At 41.0% G+C, this 17,438-nt stretch overlaps 1 protein-coding gene across 3 annotated transcripts in view; it reads left to right on the top strand.

Annotated features, from left to right (window-relative positions):
* The window catches only part of SLC7A2 (solute carrier family 7 member 2), a 71,894-nt gene that overhangs the window by 28,006 nt on the left and 26,450 nt on the right, over positions 1–17,438 (top strand). Inside the window, exons 1-2 of one of the 3 annotated variants that reach the window (XM_025207461.1) lie at positions 1,176–1,353; positions 16,130–16,520. In XM_025207461.1, coding sequence (XP_025063246.1) covers positions 1,306–1,353; positions 16,130–16,520 — 439 coding nt within the window. In that variant the 5' untranslated portion in view covers positions 1,176–1,305. Of the gene's footprint in view, positions 1–1,175; positions 1,354–16,129; positions 16,521–17,438 lie in introns of those variants that run through there. The other 2 variants (XM_025207463.1, XM_025207467.1) reach the window with 2 other exon arrangements.

Below are 17,438 nucleotides of genomic sequence, written 5' to 3' on the forward strand. Positions count from 1 at the left end.
CAGGAATGAAAAAAATCCATGTTTCAGGAATCTAAATCCATATCTAAAAATAAGGCAGAAAAAGCTCTGATAGAATCACTCTAATGTTTACTGTGGTAGAGAAGTAGCACTATTTAAATGCTGTTACTTTTAACACACACATTGCATCAGATGCCCTTTAAACTTAAAAATTCACTACAAAAGTCAATATACTTCTGACTGAATAGGGGGCTAATAGAGAGTGTTATGTCCTATCATCCTTTGACATTTGCCCAAATCATCTGTTGCAGGATTATAGCTACTCTTTTTACCTGGGTCACCTAGGTAAAACAGTGGAGTCAGCTGCACATTTCATGTGACAAGATGGACTTTGACATGAGCTGGTTATCTGCCTAAACCTTACATGATTGCCATATGACGGTAGAGGCCAATCTTTCTGGCAGGCGTGACACAAATTAGCCTTGCACCCTCCCCAAATATTACTCTGATACCCCTCCCTTTCCCAATCTGCTGTTCTGCTTTCTACTCCCAGCCCTCCTCTCTTCACCTGATCTGCTGCTCCAGGTAAACTGGTAAAGAATTGGGAATTGGTGAATTGTTCTGCTTCCTGCTGCCTTTTCTATGCTTCCTGGCTGATCTGCTACTTTGCTTTCTGCTTCCTGCCCTACCTGCTGCTTTGCTTCCTCCTCCCACCCCCATTTGCCATATGCCACATAGAGAGGCTGTCCCACTTATTGGGTAAGTGTCCCACCCTGCTGTATGATATTGCACATTTTAAAACATCCTAAACACTTACGTAGATATAAATGATCTACTACTAGAAAGGTCAAATTTTCTTGGGCCAATCATTAGGGTAGAACTGGGAGAAAAAACAACTTGTTTAGCTATGCCATGTCAGGCATGTAAAAATAGTGAGGCAGTGAGAAACTTCTGATAGCAAAACAAATGGTAAAGAGCTGATAAAAGTTGAACAATATTGAATTTGGAGGACTGACTGAAGGGCAACTCATTTTCATTTTAGCTTTCCTGGAAGACTGTATTCTATAGCTTAAATGGATATGCTAAACAATCATTTTAGCCTCTGTAGCAAATATGTAAAAGATTTTATAGTGAAACTTTACTCTTCTGTACAAAACAGATAATGAAATAATCTGGGAAAGAACAAAACTTTAATTTACAAGGTCATAAAGCATTTGTCTAGGAACAAGTGAGAATTGTTGGAAATCTGGGTTCTCCTTTATTCTCTTCTGCTGTAGAAGTCACGAGTTCTCTGGAGAATTTTTATGTAGATCTGAACATCTTGGGGACTGAGCTGGAAAACCGGGAATGGCAGTACTTTGGAAGGTGCTCACTGTATCAAGAAATATGATTCAGGTAAAGAAAGTGATACAGAAAATATTAAAAATTGATATTGAGACTATCAGTAAGCATAAGATCTCATTGGTGCAAATATCAATGCTTCAAGATTAAGTGTAGAGAAAGGAAGTTAGCTATTTTCATTTTAAAACATCCTAAACATTTAAATAGATATAAATGATTTACTACTAGAAAGGTCAAATTTTCTTGGGCAGATCATTAGGGTAGAACTTGGAGAAGAAAACAACTTGATTGGCTATGGCATGTTAGGCAGGCAAAAATAACAAGGCAGGGAGAAACTTCTGATAGAAGATTAAATGGTTGGCAGAAGGCAGGACAGGGTGGTACCTGGGAGAATAACTGGTTCAAAGAGGCATAAGCTTTCATAGGTGACAACTTACTTCATCCGAATGAAGTGTGAATGAGCTATTGGTAAGAGCACAGATCACAATCAAGAATTACAGATCAAGAATGGAATATAGGATTAGTTTCTGGACTAAAATTCCTTGCTGGAATAAACATAGAAGGGAGTCAACCAAATGTTGTATGACTTTCCTAAATAAGTATACTGGTTCAAAACAGTGTAGAAAATAACTTGTAGTAACAGTAAACTCACTGTCTTAAGAACTTGTATTGTATGTAAAAATATGTACTAGAGCAGCACCTCTACTAAACCCTAGAGGTACACTGATTAAAGATTTTTTTGGTGGATATGACGGCTGATTATTAATCAGCCATATTGGCCGATACCAGTCTGATTGCCGATATGCAGCCTGGTAGCTTGGAGAGCAACATCTAGCTGGTAAGTCTAGGGGGCAGAAAGGGCATGGGGGCCAGATTGAGGCCCTCATGGTGAGGGAAGGAGTGGGGCTGGACCAGGGGCAAGTGCTACCCAGGCGGGGCATGGGGTGGAGCCGCAGGTAGCTTATCCAGGGGGGTGGCTCCCATCTCTGTGCGTAACCCCAGGGGAGGCATGGGTGGCATGTGCCTCCTGGATTTGTGCATGGGGTATAGCTTGGAGAGCAACATCTAGCTGGTAAGTCTAGGGGGCAGAAAGGGCATGGGGGCCAGATTGAGGCCCTCATGGTGAGGGAAGGAGTGGGGCTGGACCAGGGGCAAGTGCTACCCAGGCGGGGCATGGGGTGGAGCCGCAGGTAGCTTATCCAGGGGGGTGGCTCCCATCTCTGTGCGTAACCCCAGGGGAGGCATGGGTGGCATGTGCCTCCTGGATTTGTGCATGGGGTAGGGGCGGGTTGCCTGCTGTGAGCTTGGGACCAAGGACTGTGCTGGCCTCTTCCTGGGAGGGGGTTGGGTCAGGGCTGTGCTTGGGGTGGGTGGCGGCCCTGGGAGGGAGGCTATGGGGGGGTTACAGCCTCTCCAAAAATCACCGTAGCCCATCTCGCAGCACTGCCACTGCCTGCCCTGCCCGAGCACATCTCCAGCCCAGCACCCCTGCCAGAAAGAGGCCAGTGCAGCCCCAAGCCCTGAGCCCACAACAGGCAGCTCACCCTTGCACCATGCACAAATCCAGCCCAGAAACCACACTGGGAAGAGGGCAGCATAGCCCCTGGCCCCAGCCCACAGCAGATAGCCTGCCTTCACCCCTTGCACAAATCTGGGGGGCACATGCCCCCCATGCCTCCCCCGGGTGTGTGCGGAGTAGCGGGAGCTGCCCCACCCCCTGCCCCACAAAGGAGCAAGCTACAGAAAAAGCCTGAGAGCAAATGCCCATCACCATAAATTGTATAGCCCAAATCCTTACATTTGGAGGCATTTGTACACACTTGTAGCGGTCAGCCTGCCCATAGTGCAAGGGACAGGCCTTTGCCTTCTGAATACATCAAGTTATATCTATGATGCCGAGAAGAGGCAACATAGAGATGGAATCTACCACAAGGGTAGGTTAATACAGCCCACTTGAATAAAATATATGTAATATCCATTAAAAACAATTTCCCTCAGTGCTAACTCTTTTTCAGGTCATAGTGAGCCACTACATTGACTATATTTTCACCTCCTTTTCACTCCCACAGCTGAGCTGCACCTTTCTTTCCCATTTCCAATGATTCCTGTTTCTTCACCAGCCTTCAATGTCTGGCAAACATCATGAAATGGGGCCCCAAACAGTTTACCCAGAATCCCTCTGTCACACCTTCTTAACCTGTTACATAAGATTAGTGTGGCCCCAGCCTCCATGAACTGGAGCTGGAGCAGGTTGCCCTGCACCTCATCTGAATATATATTTTTGGAGAGCCTAGGACTCATGACAAGAGCACCTGGTTCCAGTCATGAGTGAGAGCTAATTAGCACATTGATCCTTTGTGCGGGATATCTGGAGTACATGCACATACTGAGAGAGCAGAACTGAGCTGTGGTGTCCCCCTGGCTTGAAACACTGTTGACTGCTGGGGCCTAGCCCAATGAATTATATAGCTATATAGTAAACCCTTTTGGCATTGGACTAATATCATACATAGTTTGTACCATATATAAGTAGGTACAAAAGTGCTGCTTAAATGTATATTTGTGGAGTACCTGTGCTAAAACTTGTAGCAGTTTTAAAAAAGGTAAAATATCAATTGTGGATTAGCTAAGTCTATCGGTACCAGTAAGGTAAATCACTTCAGGTATTTTTATTTCAAGGTCAGTGTTTTCAAATTTGCCCCTCACTTCCATGTGCTGAGGGAGAGCAGGGTCTGACAGTAGGGAGGGGAGAAATGGGCTGCAGGGGAAAGAAGTTGGGGTGGGGGACAGAGGGCAAGGGGGTACCTGATCCCCCAGTATTATTTTCCCTATTGTGGCAGTGGAAAGGAGACAAATTCCAGGCAAACCTCCAATAATAGAATTTGTCCCCAAATATTTTGCAATTGTGTAACCAAAATTTACAAATGTTACTAGCATATTGGCTGCATCCGATTCATTTAGTAGTAAGGAATAGCCCAAGTAGTCTATTTAGTAGTAATGTAAGGAGGTAGTTCAACTGAAAGCTCTTTCGGAACTAGAAGTTATTTGTTTGATATTATCTCTTTGTTAATGGGCAAGGGTTAGTTAGAACCTGGAACCCAATTAAGATATTATTTTAGTCACCATATTAATCTATCAAGCATTGGTTTTCAGGTCCTTTTTCAGGCATTCAGTAACATGAAGCTTCTTCCTTGGCTGAGGATAAAATTGGCCATCCTTCAGCTTAATGGACATAGAAAAGCAAATCCAAAGAATACCATGGTTCTTTGGATTGTTTGGGTAGCACTGGGAAAACTCTTTGTAGTAGTAGCAGCTAATCTTTGACCACAGAGTCTATTCTAACATTTCTAGAACCTGGTTCTGCAAGATTACAGGAGGTTATTCCTTCTGTAGCTTACATGGTGCACAGTTCATCTATTTTAGGGAGAACATAAGAACAGTTTTTTTCCCTTGGATACTTCTGCTATGTGATGTTTTAGTACATGTCCTTTGTCAGAATAATAAATGCTTCTGGTTTCCAGGGTATGGTGTCTCTTTGAGTACTGATCTTTAGGTTCTGTCTTTCTCTTTTCTGATATTAGTCAGTCAACATAGCCACCCAGAAGGGACAAAAACTGAGTAAACTACAGATAGACTTGATGCTACAAATGGAGAAATGCTGGCTTGTAGTTAACAGCAAAAAAATTGCTTAAATCTTTGCTCAGGAGTTAATCTACATTTTCTGGTGAAGATGAAAGATGAAGGGGAATGAAATGGGGACACCCACAAATACTATGTCCTAAGCCTATTATTGGCCTACTCAATAAATCATGCTCCCAATGGTGAGATTTAATCATAGGGTGGATAAGCTGATTTATATTTAGTCTCCAGTTACCCCAAAATTTTCAAAATAAGATTTTTAAACAATTCTCTTGACTTCTTGGAGTTTTTTGAGACAGAAGGAGGTATCCATTGGTGTAAATGAGCAGATAGAGAGACGGAAGACATGAATAACCAGAAATATTTTAGTAACTAACTTTGGTGGTGTTCTTCACGTTTTAATTAAAGATCAGTTATCTGAAAGGTGACATTTGAGAATCTCTCTGATTTTCCTATTATAGTGTTTCTCAAAATGGTCTGTGGACTTCTATGAGGTCTATGGTCTATGAGGACATGAGAAATGGTCTTCTGATGGTCCATAAATCATATCTGGACCCATGACCCTTTACAATATGTTTTGATAGAAGTTTGATGATAAGAGAGCATGCTTGTACATTATAAATTCATAGAGTTGTTAGTGATTCATTGGTCCAAAGAGTTTTGGAACTACTGCCCTAGGATTTTACTCAGACCAGGATTATAATGTTTATCAGTCAAGAATGTCAGATATGACTGTGGAGAAAGGAACAGTTGAAAATGCCTACTGGGATGCTTTGTGGGCACTGAAAGTGGTATAAACACAAAGACCTAGTTCTGCTATTACAGGGCCCAGGAGATTTGCCATGGGTCAGCACCCAGAAGACCAACTGGCTGAACTGAATTGTCCTGAAAAATCTCTGAATTTCTGTTTCAGGAGGAGAAAATTCTATTTTCAGTCTCCAGTGTCTCAAAAATTATCTCAAAATACAGCTTTGAATAATAACCTCTTTGACTGCTGCTTTGCTTAGTACTAAAAATATTTTACCTCAAGAAGAGATTTCTAAAGCTTCTCTCTCAACCATGGCTACACAGGTAATATAACTTCAAAGCTATAATGAATGTAACTCAAGATTCAGAGAGTTTTTATTCTTTAATATTACCACATAGTCTGTGGCATCTGGTAGACAAGCAATATGTACAAAGCTTTTATAACATTTTCCTGATATATTTCTATAAGCAGTACTAATAAAATAAAAGCATATCTGTATAGATAAATGAAGGAAAGTCAAATACTGTAAAACTAGGGGTGCACCAACAGAGATTTTGGGAGCTGATACCAATAGCCGATCTTAAGGAGGCATATCAGCTGATACTGATCCAATTTACGATACAGCTGCGTGGAGCTGTTGTGGTGGAAGGGGAGGGAAAGTGGTGTTGGGGGGCAGATCAATGCCCCCCATGGTGATGGAGGGAGTGGGGCAGGGGTAGATGCTGCCCAGCTGGGGTGGAGTGGGGTGCAGGACAGCGCTGCGGCTCATTTGGGAGGGGCGGGGCGGGGGGGATGGTTCCCACTGCTGTGTGCATCCCAGGAGGGCACCTGTGGGGGCAAGTCCCCCACATCTGTGCGGGGCAGGGCGGGCAGGTTGCAGTTGTGGGCTGGAGCCAGGGCTGTGCTGGGCTCTTCGCAGTGGGGGTTGGGTTTGGAGCAGGCGGCGGCAGTGCTGGGCGAGGGGCCATGGCGGGGCTATGGTGAAATTTGTGGTGTCTGCATCCCCCAGCATGGCCCCCCTCCCAGCACCACTGCTGCCTGCCCTGAGCCCAGTCCCTGCCAAGAAGAGCCCAGAGCAGCTCCAGCCCACAGCTGCAGGCCACCCACCCAGTCCTGCACAGATCCAGGGGCACCCGCTGCCCATGCCTTCCTGGTGGGAGCCACCCACCCCGTGTCCCCTGGACGAGCTGCGGCTCCGTCCTCTGCCACGCCCTGCCCTGCCCCAGCTGGGTAGCGTCTGCGTCTGCCCCTGCTCCACTCCCTCCCTCATAGCGGGGGGCATTGATCTGCCCCCCACCCCGCTTCTCTCCCCCTGCCTTCCACCACAACAGGCTTACCAGCTGAATGTATCTCTTCAAGCTGCTGGGCTATGCTCCTCACTGCTTGTGTGCTGCGCTGTGACTGCATGCACGTACAGGCACTCATCAGTCAAATTATCGGCCGTATCAGGCCTATTTCTCATACAGCCAATTTTCTTTATACCGGTTCCGATCTGACATCGGACCAATGGATCGGTGGACCTCTATGTAAAACTATAATTAGATTCAAGAATCTATTCTTTTGCTAATGTTTCCATGAGTTGAAGGTAATAGGGTGCTCTGTAATCTAGGCAGGGGACACCAGTACCCGTAGTTTTGTGTTAGTCTTGTCACTGACAATTTTTTCTAAGTATTGTTTATTATTACTTGTCTTTATTGACATAATGATAGTACCAAACACAGTTTTTATGCTCTTCTGAAATACCTCTATTGATATTGATAAACTTATTTCTACTTTATACCAGTGTGAGATCTGGTCTGTGTTAGTTGGCTTCTTTCTTCACTGTTTTGCACCTAATTCAATCATGAATACATGTGCAAAGTTATTCTAGAACCACTTTGCTGAATACATGATTGGATAAGGTACAAGGGAGTGAATAATGAAGACTTTATTTCTTAATATGTAGCTCAGGGAAGATTCTGAGTGTATCTTGAAAGGAACTGTGCAGAGCTTTGCTGTTTGCTGTTTTTCAAATTAGGGCACTCTGTACTCTATGTAACACATGCTATAAGCTGCCTGGAAAGTTGCAACATGTGGTTGGGTTAACAGAGGGTCACTTGACACAGCCATTGCATGACCACTTGGAAATCTCTTATCAAGTTTCCAATGTATTTCATTAAGGGCAATATAAAAAAAGCCTGCTACATAGTCTTGATGACACTCCCCAGTCACGCTGCATTAGTCTGTGTATTGCCATACTTCTAAATTATTGAAAAGTGAAAGAATTATTGAGAAGTTTGGGGGTGGGGGTGAAGCAGTTAAGGTGGTAATGGATTTCAGACTGCTGTTACTGATACATTAAATGTAGAGCTGCTATTTAAAGCCAGGAATGTATCTTGAAAACAGAACTCTCTGGCATTGGTTGTCTCAGTTATAAATACATGTATGGTACTAAGATTTATATTATCTTGAAGTGGATACTGCATACTCACAATGTCAAAAAGGCTCAAATGTCTACGTTTTAATGTCAAAGGGTGACATTCTGTTATACAAATGTACTGTTATAGGGATTTTACAGGTTTACAGTTACAGCAACTTCATATTTCAAAGAAGCACGCAGAATCATAAATGAGAACTTATTCAACTGTTAAACAAGGTTTGATCCTATGAAGTATGGAGTGTCCTTAGCTCCTGTTGAATGGGTGTTGAAACTGCTCAGCCCTTCAGAGGAATAAGCTCTTTTTACAAGCTCCTTCGTCTATGATGTTTTATTGTACTTCTGAATATGAACAAAAAATTACTTTGGAAAATAATTCATGATAAAATGTGCTTGCATTTGTGTGTTTTTAAAATGCAGTCTACCTTGGGGGAAGTTTTACTTAATGCTAAAATTGTTCAGATGTCAGGGTACTTTATTTATTTACCCATATAAAACACTTCAAATATTTCAAATCAGTGTTTGCTTGCAGACAGGTTGTTCCTGCGACAGATTTGTTGAAACCTTCCTATAAAAATATCTTAAATAAACTTTGCCCTCTATTGACTTGAGATAAGTGGAATACAAATAACTGGTGCATGCAATTTGTTTTCTGATTTCTGTTAGGAATCTAAAAGATTCCACCCCTCCACCCCCACCTAGGACATAATGTAGATTATCAGGATATGCATGCACATGGAATATAAAAGCAAGATAGTACATTGCATTTTTTTAAAATCAATACATAGTAGATGATTAATGTATTATATATTTAATTGTAACATGGTAAAATAGCACACAGCTATTTGGCCTCATTAAGTATGTATATTACACCTGTGTGGGTAGTGCAGATTTTCTTTCTCCAGATATTTTTCTAGTATTTTCTCTATAGTATAATCCAGAAATTGTTTTAGTTTCCGATACCTTTTCTGAAGGGAAGCACGGAATTTATCTGAGGAGTTTGTTTTGTTTTTAAATAAAATAATGAATATTCTAGCATTCCCTACCTTTATTTTCTTGGAAAAGTAAATAAAGCAAATTCTCTCAGCACTTAAAAGACACTTTCCTGTGGAGCTTATTATTTCAGTGTGCATCATCATGTTGTACAGTCCAATATGTATGTAATAATTATTTTATGGGAATGGAAGAAAAGGAAGATGCTATATGCTGTATAGCACAGTTCTCAATTTTCATGTTTTGTAGTAGTGGATCAGCTAGAAGGTTTCTGCTACACCAAAATGACAGAGAGTCAGCACTAGCCGGAAAAATAAGAAAAGTGCATGAGTAGAAAGGCAGTTAAGTCTATTAGATCAGGGATCGGCAACCTACAGCCTGCGGGCAGACCAGCCCATGGAGCCATTTGATCTGGTCCGTAGGTGTGGGGTTTTGGCAGCAAGGGACTTTGACAGCAATTGCTTTCCCCTGCCACTAGGGAAATGTGCCAGGTGTGGAGGCTGTACCCATGTTGCCACAGGTAAAAGCGATGATGGCAGCTAGGTCAGCACCCACCTGCCTGCCTGCCTCTGACCCACAACTGGGTGAGTCTGGCCTACAGCCTTAAAAGGTTTCCAACCACTGCAGTATATCAAAAGGGTTCAAAGGATGAATTAAAGGAGACAAAATGGCTGTTTTAGGAATTTGCTCATATCTCTAAAATGGTTTATCCACCACAGTCATATTATTAAGAAGAAGGCTGAGTTGAAGATTCTGAAGAGGATTCAAGATGTGTTCCTTTATGATACACTCCCAACTTATAAAAAGTGTGCAGCTAGGGTCTCAGCCTGTATCTTTGTTGCCCTGTTGTAGAAGAGGAGGAGTAGAAGGTTCCTTGCTCTCAGCATTTAAACCACTAAATCATACCTGCTCAGAAGGGTCTTGTGGGCATTGTACCATCAAATAATGCCACTGATGACTACAGTTGCATTTTCTGGGAATTATGAAGGAACTAAAGAATGAAGTGGCTGAACTACTAAAAATATTGAATGTATCTTTATATTTCATGCAAATAGTAGTATCTGAAGATTAGAAGGGTTTCAGTGTTGTAACAAAGGCGTGAAAGGTAAGCTGAGGAATTCAAATGGTTTACTTCTCATTAGTACTAGGAAAAATGTTTGGGAGAAACATGAAAGATACAGTTAGAAATTCCAGTGATACAGTTGCACTATAGTAAGGGGAAGCCAGTATAGCAATTGTAAGGGTAAATCATTCTTTTCCAGTTGGTCAGGATTTTTTGAAAGAATGAAGGTTTTGGTTGATAAAATTTTAGTTTAACTTGGACTTTTATAAGCCTTTCCTGAAACGTTACACAAGAGGCTGTATAGAGACTCAGTAACCACAGGGTGAGAGATAAGGCAGTATTATTAATTCAAAACAACTTCAGAAAAAGTAAATAATTGGAGGACTAAAGCTCTATATCCACTTAGCCAGTTTTCAGCATGGAAGATAGTTGTGCTTTAAGAATGAGTTAAGTAGTGTTGTTGTTTTTCTTTCTTTCATGAAAAAATATCTAGTATCCACAGGATGAAAAGCAAAAAAAAATAAACAAATGCTTTTTTGATCAGTTCTCAATGGGAGGTTCCAAACAAGGAAGGGTTAAGCAAAAAAACATACAAACCTGGAAACTGGAATTATTTGATGGAAAGAAGAATAAAGGGATGGAGATGGAGTTGAGGCAATCAGATATAAAATGACTAGTAAAATAATTTTCCAGTTGGATACTTATTATATTATGAAAAATAAAAAATAGAAAAGGACAAACCTATAAATAGTATAGGAAAACATCCCTTTAACATTGCTGAAAGAGAATGTGGAATGCCTTGCAATATATAACAAGACAACCAATAGATCTGTGCATACATACCTAAGTCTAAAATGGAACTGAAGAGGGACCAAGAACTCTGAGGACTCTAGTTAGTCTCAAAGCTGACTTGCAATAAACTTCCCTTGATTACTATTAATAAAAGGAACATGTTGAATTCTCCCTGTGTCACTGAAAAGGCAATCCCAGAAAGTTTAATGCCTCAGAATTGTGAATGGCCTTGCAGCAAGTTAGTGAATCTCTGATAGGTGGATGAATAACTAAGCCTCTCTTTTCCTTCTCACAATGAGACACACTATAAAGTGGTTTTACCATCTGTAAGCCTTACTGTGCATGTATATTGTATGATTTTTCATTGTGACCTGTGCTAATGTAGTGATTTTAAGCTTTGGTTTTGATGTGAGTTTTATATTGCTGGAAAACATGTATACTAGAGAAATCTTTTGTGTGTCGAACCTTCTACATTGCCTACAGGGTCACACACATAAAGTGTTGGCTTCACATGTCAGGATGCCAATAATGACACAGAAAAGAGAGTTTTTTTTAGATGATGTGAAGCTGATAAGCTGGAGAGGATACCAGAGACTGGGTACATCTACACATGCATTAATGCGCTTTTCCTAATGCACATTAAATTTTAGTGCCTCCAATGTGAGGTAATAAACGTGCATTAGGCTGCTCTAATGCGCAGTAACAAAAGTGTATGCTTTTTTAGTGATGCTTAATGCTCAGTAGTCTATGTTACTGTGCATAACATATTTGCATGATTTTTTACACAGCACTTTAATACGCAGTAAAATAGGCTACTGAGCATTAAAGCACACATGTTAGATACACACACTGTGCAGTAGAGACAGAAAGGGGAATAGATGTAGAAGGAAAGTGTTCATGTAGACCCTATGGTTTCTCATAAAAATTGATATACAAAATACTTGTTATTGTTTTAGAAAGGTGTTTATAATCCTTGCCCAGCCCCCTGGTTGAGTTTAGGTGAGGTGAGGGTTTGTGTTTTTTTTGATAACTGGCTACTTAGTTTTCCCTATCCCCTTCAAACACAGCACATTTCTGATCTCAGTAAAATCAGCTAGAGTTCTGCTGTTAACTTCTACCCGGCTAAAACTTTGTATTTAATACCAGGTACTGTTGTTTTTTCTCTATGAATATTATAATGTTCACTTAACTGTTCTAAGTCTTAAAAAAGAGTTGATGCAAAAGATAATATTGTCAATGGTAGTTCCTTTCAGTTTGAAAAAAATGGAAAACTCCATTAATTGAGAAGGTAATGCTTTTGCATTTTTATGTGATGCATATATGGAAAAATAGAATTGTTCTTAACCTTACATAATAAAACATTAATCATTATAGAAGACTGTGGCATGCACCAGGGTTCAAGAATCTGAACAGCTGTTCTTCTTTAAGAATATAAATTCTTAATAATTGTAGGACATTCTCTTTTTCAATTTAATTTCATTTAAGTTTACAATTTTTGAAGAAAATTGATGCAAAATCTGTTAGTGATCAGCTTTATTTTTCGTAAATCCCTCTTCAGAACAATTCAAAGAAGTGCTGTTATATATGTTAGATGGGGAACAAAGCTTACTTAAAAAAACAGTTTACCAGATATTTTCATCAATTAAGCATCTGAAATGTAATGATACTGCTGTTTGGTCTCTTATGTGTAGTACCACTATGGCTAAGTACAGACAGTCAAAAAACTCAAGGTTAAATTGATTCAATCTTTCCAAATTAGTTTAAGATGTGTAGATTGAGCCGATAAGCAAGTGAACAGACATTCACTTTTGATTCTGGCTATGGAGCCATGTGCCTGCAGTGGCCCAGGCCAGAAGGTAGGGGTGCTAGAGCATGCCTCCCTGCTTGGCTGGAGCAGACAGTTTGGGCCAACGCTAGCCCACCTACCCTGTGAGGGGGGTTTGTGGGGGACGTGGGGTTTGTGAGGAATCCCTTAGCCATGTCCCTGTCTTAGCTTTCAGCCAGCTGAAGGGCGGAGGAAGCCCCGGGCAGGGCTTGGCTCCACCCCCCCCAAGAGCTGGGACCAGGGTTGGGGTCCCCTAGCCACACCCCTCTCTTAACCTTCGGGCTGGCTGAGGGGAGAGGGGCGGAGAAGGGGGGCGGCTTGGCTTTGCCCCTCCAGAGCCAGAAGCCATGTCCCCTCCTCAGTCTCTAGGGTGGTTGAGGGCAGTGGAGGGGAGAAGCACCACTAGGGCTTGGCTTTGCCCCCAGAGCTGGGAGCCATGCTCCTTCTTAGCCTCTAGACCAGCCGGGGGGGGAGGGGGGGGGAGATAGCGAAGCCTGCATTTGGGTCTAGTTCACTCTGGAAACTAATTGTTAACAAACTAAGGATTATTTATGAACTATTCCAAAAAAAATATTTGGATTATTGCTCTAATTCTAGACCTAAGCACGTTCACATTGCAAACCATGTAGAGGAGAATATGCCATACAATTCAGTAGAGTTAGGGATCCCTTAAACATTTTTGTCACTATGCTCCTTTCCAAATTATATAGAATGCAAATGATTTAGATTTTTTTTTAAATTACTTTTATCTTGCACAAAAATATTTCATGTATTCTAGAACTGGACATTACAGTTTATAATACTTGCATGCTAGAGCATCCTTTTATAAAGACTGTAAATGTGAAATCTGGAGATATTGTCCTTCCTCACTGGGATGCAGAATGTCTAAATTCCATTTTTCTTTTAATCCAAGCTTTTTATTAAAAAAAAATAATCAAGCTCCCTAGAAATATATGAAGCAAAAGATGCTCCTAAAGGCATTCACAGCAACTGTGAATCTCTGTGTGTAAGCATGAGATTGTGAATCTTTGTGCGTTTAAATAAAGACATGGAAGCTAAGTAAGATTTTAGATGGTGGATGTAATGTATAATATGATGCAATACATGATGGATGTAATGCATGATTTATGTGATCAGCCATAAAACCTTTTCTTTCTTTGGCAGGCAATCAGCTTAGTAAGCTTAGTATCATCCATTCACCCATGGTTAGTGTGCTTCCACCCCCTGCAGTAACAAGTAGCTTCCATGCCAGCAAGTTTCTACTCTTAAGCAGTTATGTTGATAGAGTTGCTGCCTACATTTAAGAAGACAGAATTACAAGATTCATTTATAAGAGAAACAAAAGTTTACCTAATAGAAAGTTGCATTGAATTGGAAGAATAAAAAAGTGTAATGCTGATTTTGTTTATACTAGTCAGTTAAATTATGCTTGAAATGGTTTTTAGTAAATGAAAAGAGGATAGACTAGCATGTGTTAAGAAAAATATACTAACCTTTTATATTAATTTTGAAAAACAAGATCTGTGTTATGCAAGCATACAATTATCCTTTTACTACTAATTGATTAAGTGCAAATTAATTCTTCTCTAAGTGCAAAATAAAAATGCCATATTGATCTTTTCTCAAATAACTAATCAAATATAAAAATGTAATTAATGCTCTCCCAGATAAAAATAGAAAGCAATAATAGAAAAAGCAGTAAGCCTCTTCCTAGCCACCATTACCTGCTTGGGAAAAATAGGTTCTTTTAAACTGCTGTAAGCTGGAATTTGACTTATTTTATTGTAACATAGTTCCATTATAGTACTATTGCATATATTAATAAACATGTCTCTGATGGAAAAATGTGTTAACCATATACGATTGGCTTGTTGAAATACTGACTTCAGATGTGATCTTGTCTGCTGTTATAAGATGAACTGGGCCTAGCTTAGTCAGTACTTGGATGTGAGATACCTCTGACCCTGCAAAAAATTGTTACTGATCCAGTGGCTAGCAGTCAGTGTTGACCCAGTGTCTTAGTATCATTTTTAAATTTTGCTGGTTAGACTTGCTGTTTGATGGATGCCACGAACAATGTGACCACTTGTGATCAAGGATCTTTAAAGATCATTTGGCTCTCTTTGCTTAATTAGGACTTTTACCTCTATAATTTCCTCTGTTCTAGACTTTTGTTGTTGTATGCTGTTATGCAGCTGTTGTGTGCTGCCAGAAGCATAGTTGCTTTTCAGAGCAGATGATAGAAATCTTTCTAAGGCAAATATGCGGTTTCATAAAACTAAAATGTGGCAAGGTTCCTCAAACACTTATAAGCACTTTGATGTTACTAATTTTTGGTGAACAGTGTGCATTTTAACAGTATTTTTTGAACAGTGTGCATGCATGAATTTGATCTTCCCTTGTAAAAAGAAGTACTTTGAGTTACAGTGAAGCTGTTTATGTTGCTTTTAGACACCCAAACCCACAGAGCAATCAGATTTGGAGGTAACTGAAGAAGTATCACAGCTACTGCACACTATGGCTAGGGACAGAAATGACACACAAACCGGTGTGAGTGATCAGAAACCTGTTCAAATCTGTAATGCAACAGAAGTTCAGTGCCCATAAATCTTTTTCAAAACAGCCAAAACCAGTTTAAGATAAACCTGGATGGATGTAGTATCAGACTTAACTAATTTAGGTTAAAGCATCTCTGGATGATTTGCACCTTCCCTGCAAACCCCACTGCAGGCTAGTCTTGCCCAAAGCTGTCTCTTCCAGCCAAGCAGGGAAGAGTGCTCTAGCGCCCCTGGCTTCTGGCCTGGGCCACTGTAGGCATGTGGCTGCATTTCTGGAATCAAAAATAAATGTCTGTTCACTTGCTTATTGTTCCAAACTACACAGCTTAGACTAACCTGCAAAGATTGAATCAATTTAGCCTGAGACTTGTTGACTGTCTGTACTTAGCCTATATGAGATGAAGGGCATATGTACAGAGAACATGGATGTAGCTACGCAAATAAAACTTCTAATCTAATAGGGATCCACTATCAAATTGTTTAAGTACAGTTGATATATAATACACAATGTATTATATGTTTGCTGTCACAAAGTGTTTCTAAAGATGTATGTTTTGTTAAATAGTAGACTTCAGTGACACATTGCTTTGTCATATTTCCCATACCACAAGTCAAATATACTTAGCATAACACAGTTATGAAAAGAGATGGTAAGGCGATAGTTCAGTGTAACTTGCTTGTTGCCAAATAAATCATTGTTCTCTGAATGCAAAGTATATAACCCAACTTTAAAATGGGTTTTACAATTGTTTACGCTGTACCTTTTATGTATTATAATCATGTATTTTATTTTCAGAGTTCTACATCCAAAATGATACCCTGTGGACCAGCTTTGTCATTTGTTCGGTGTCTGGTGCGGAGGAAAATTGTTACTCTGGACAGTCTGGAAGATTCCAAGTTATGCCGATGTTTATCCACTGTGGACCTCATTGCTTTGGGCGTAGGGAGTACCCTTGGTGCTGGTGTTTATGTGCTTGCTGGAGAAGTAGCAAAAGCAGACTCCGGACCCAGCATTGTTCTTTCTTTCCTCATTGCTGCCTTAGCATCTGTGATGGCAGGTCTTTGCTATGCTGAATTCGGTGCTCGTGTTCCCAAGACTGGCTCTGCCTATTTGTATACTTACGTAACTGTTGGTGAACTCTGGGCTTTTATCACTGGCTGGAATCTCATTTTATCATATGTTATAGGTAAGTTTGGGAAAATGGAGTAGAATTTCTGGGGAAACTAGAAATAAGATTAAGATTTGAAGATTCTGCCTTTCTCACTCACTTAACTCAAGTCAACCTGGGTTATTTCCTTCTCAGTCATCATTACCAACAGTAAAAGTTTTGTAAGACAAAATGCATCCTCTGCAGTGCCTGAGCAAACCATCTGTCTTCAATGGCTTAAACAGGAATAACTTTTTAGAAAATAGTGACATATTTAGATCCATAGACAGGCATTGCATATGTAGCATTTATTTATGCCTTTGCAGCACTACAAAAAGTGGGTGTACAGATGTGCAGTCTGCCTGTACCATTACAAAAATGGCATAAGCACTACAAAAGTGTTCCTGTCTGAAACAGGAACTTCACTTCAGCACTATGTTTTGTAGTGTTGGGTGTAATATCTATACGCTTGCATGTACTGCAACAGGGGGTCTCTGGCTCCCCCAGTGTGCCCCAGTGCTCCGCTCTTGGCCCCACCAAGAAGAGTGGCAGGTTCCATGTCAGCCCACCAGTGAGCAGAGCTGTAGTTCAGTCAGGACTAGGGGCTGTCATTCTCAGTGTGGCGAGCTGGCCAAGATCCCACTGCTGCCCCTCTCTGGGGAGAGAAGTAGACATGGCGATGAGGACAGCTCTCTCTACTTGTCACCCTCCCTCCTCCTGGGGACGCCAACAAACTGTTAGGCAGCAGACTGTTGCCCTAATCACTTGAAACTAGTGGTTTTCCTCACTGCAGAAGGCGGCAGACTGCCAAAGAATATGCTGCTGCCTCCCTCCCCTCCCCACAGCAGTGTACTTTTTGACAGCTTGTCACTCTCCACCAGTGGCTGACAACCTGCTCAGTTTTCCCCCTTCTTCAGCAGCGAAAAGAGCAGGCTGTTAGTGATTAGGGCCACGGGG

This window comes from Alligator sinensis, unplaced genomic scaffold, assembly GCF_000455745.1.
Source record: "Alligator sinensis unplaced genomic scaffold, ASM45574v1 scaffold528_1, whole genome shotgun sequence".
Lineage (NCBI taxonomy): Eukaryota > Metazoa > Chordata > Crocodylia > Alligatoridae > Alligator > Alligator sinensis.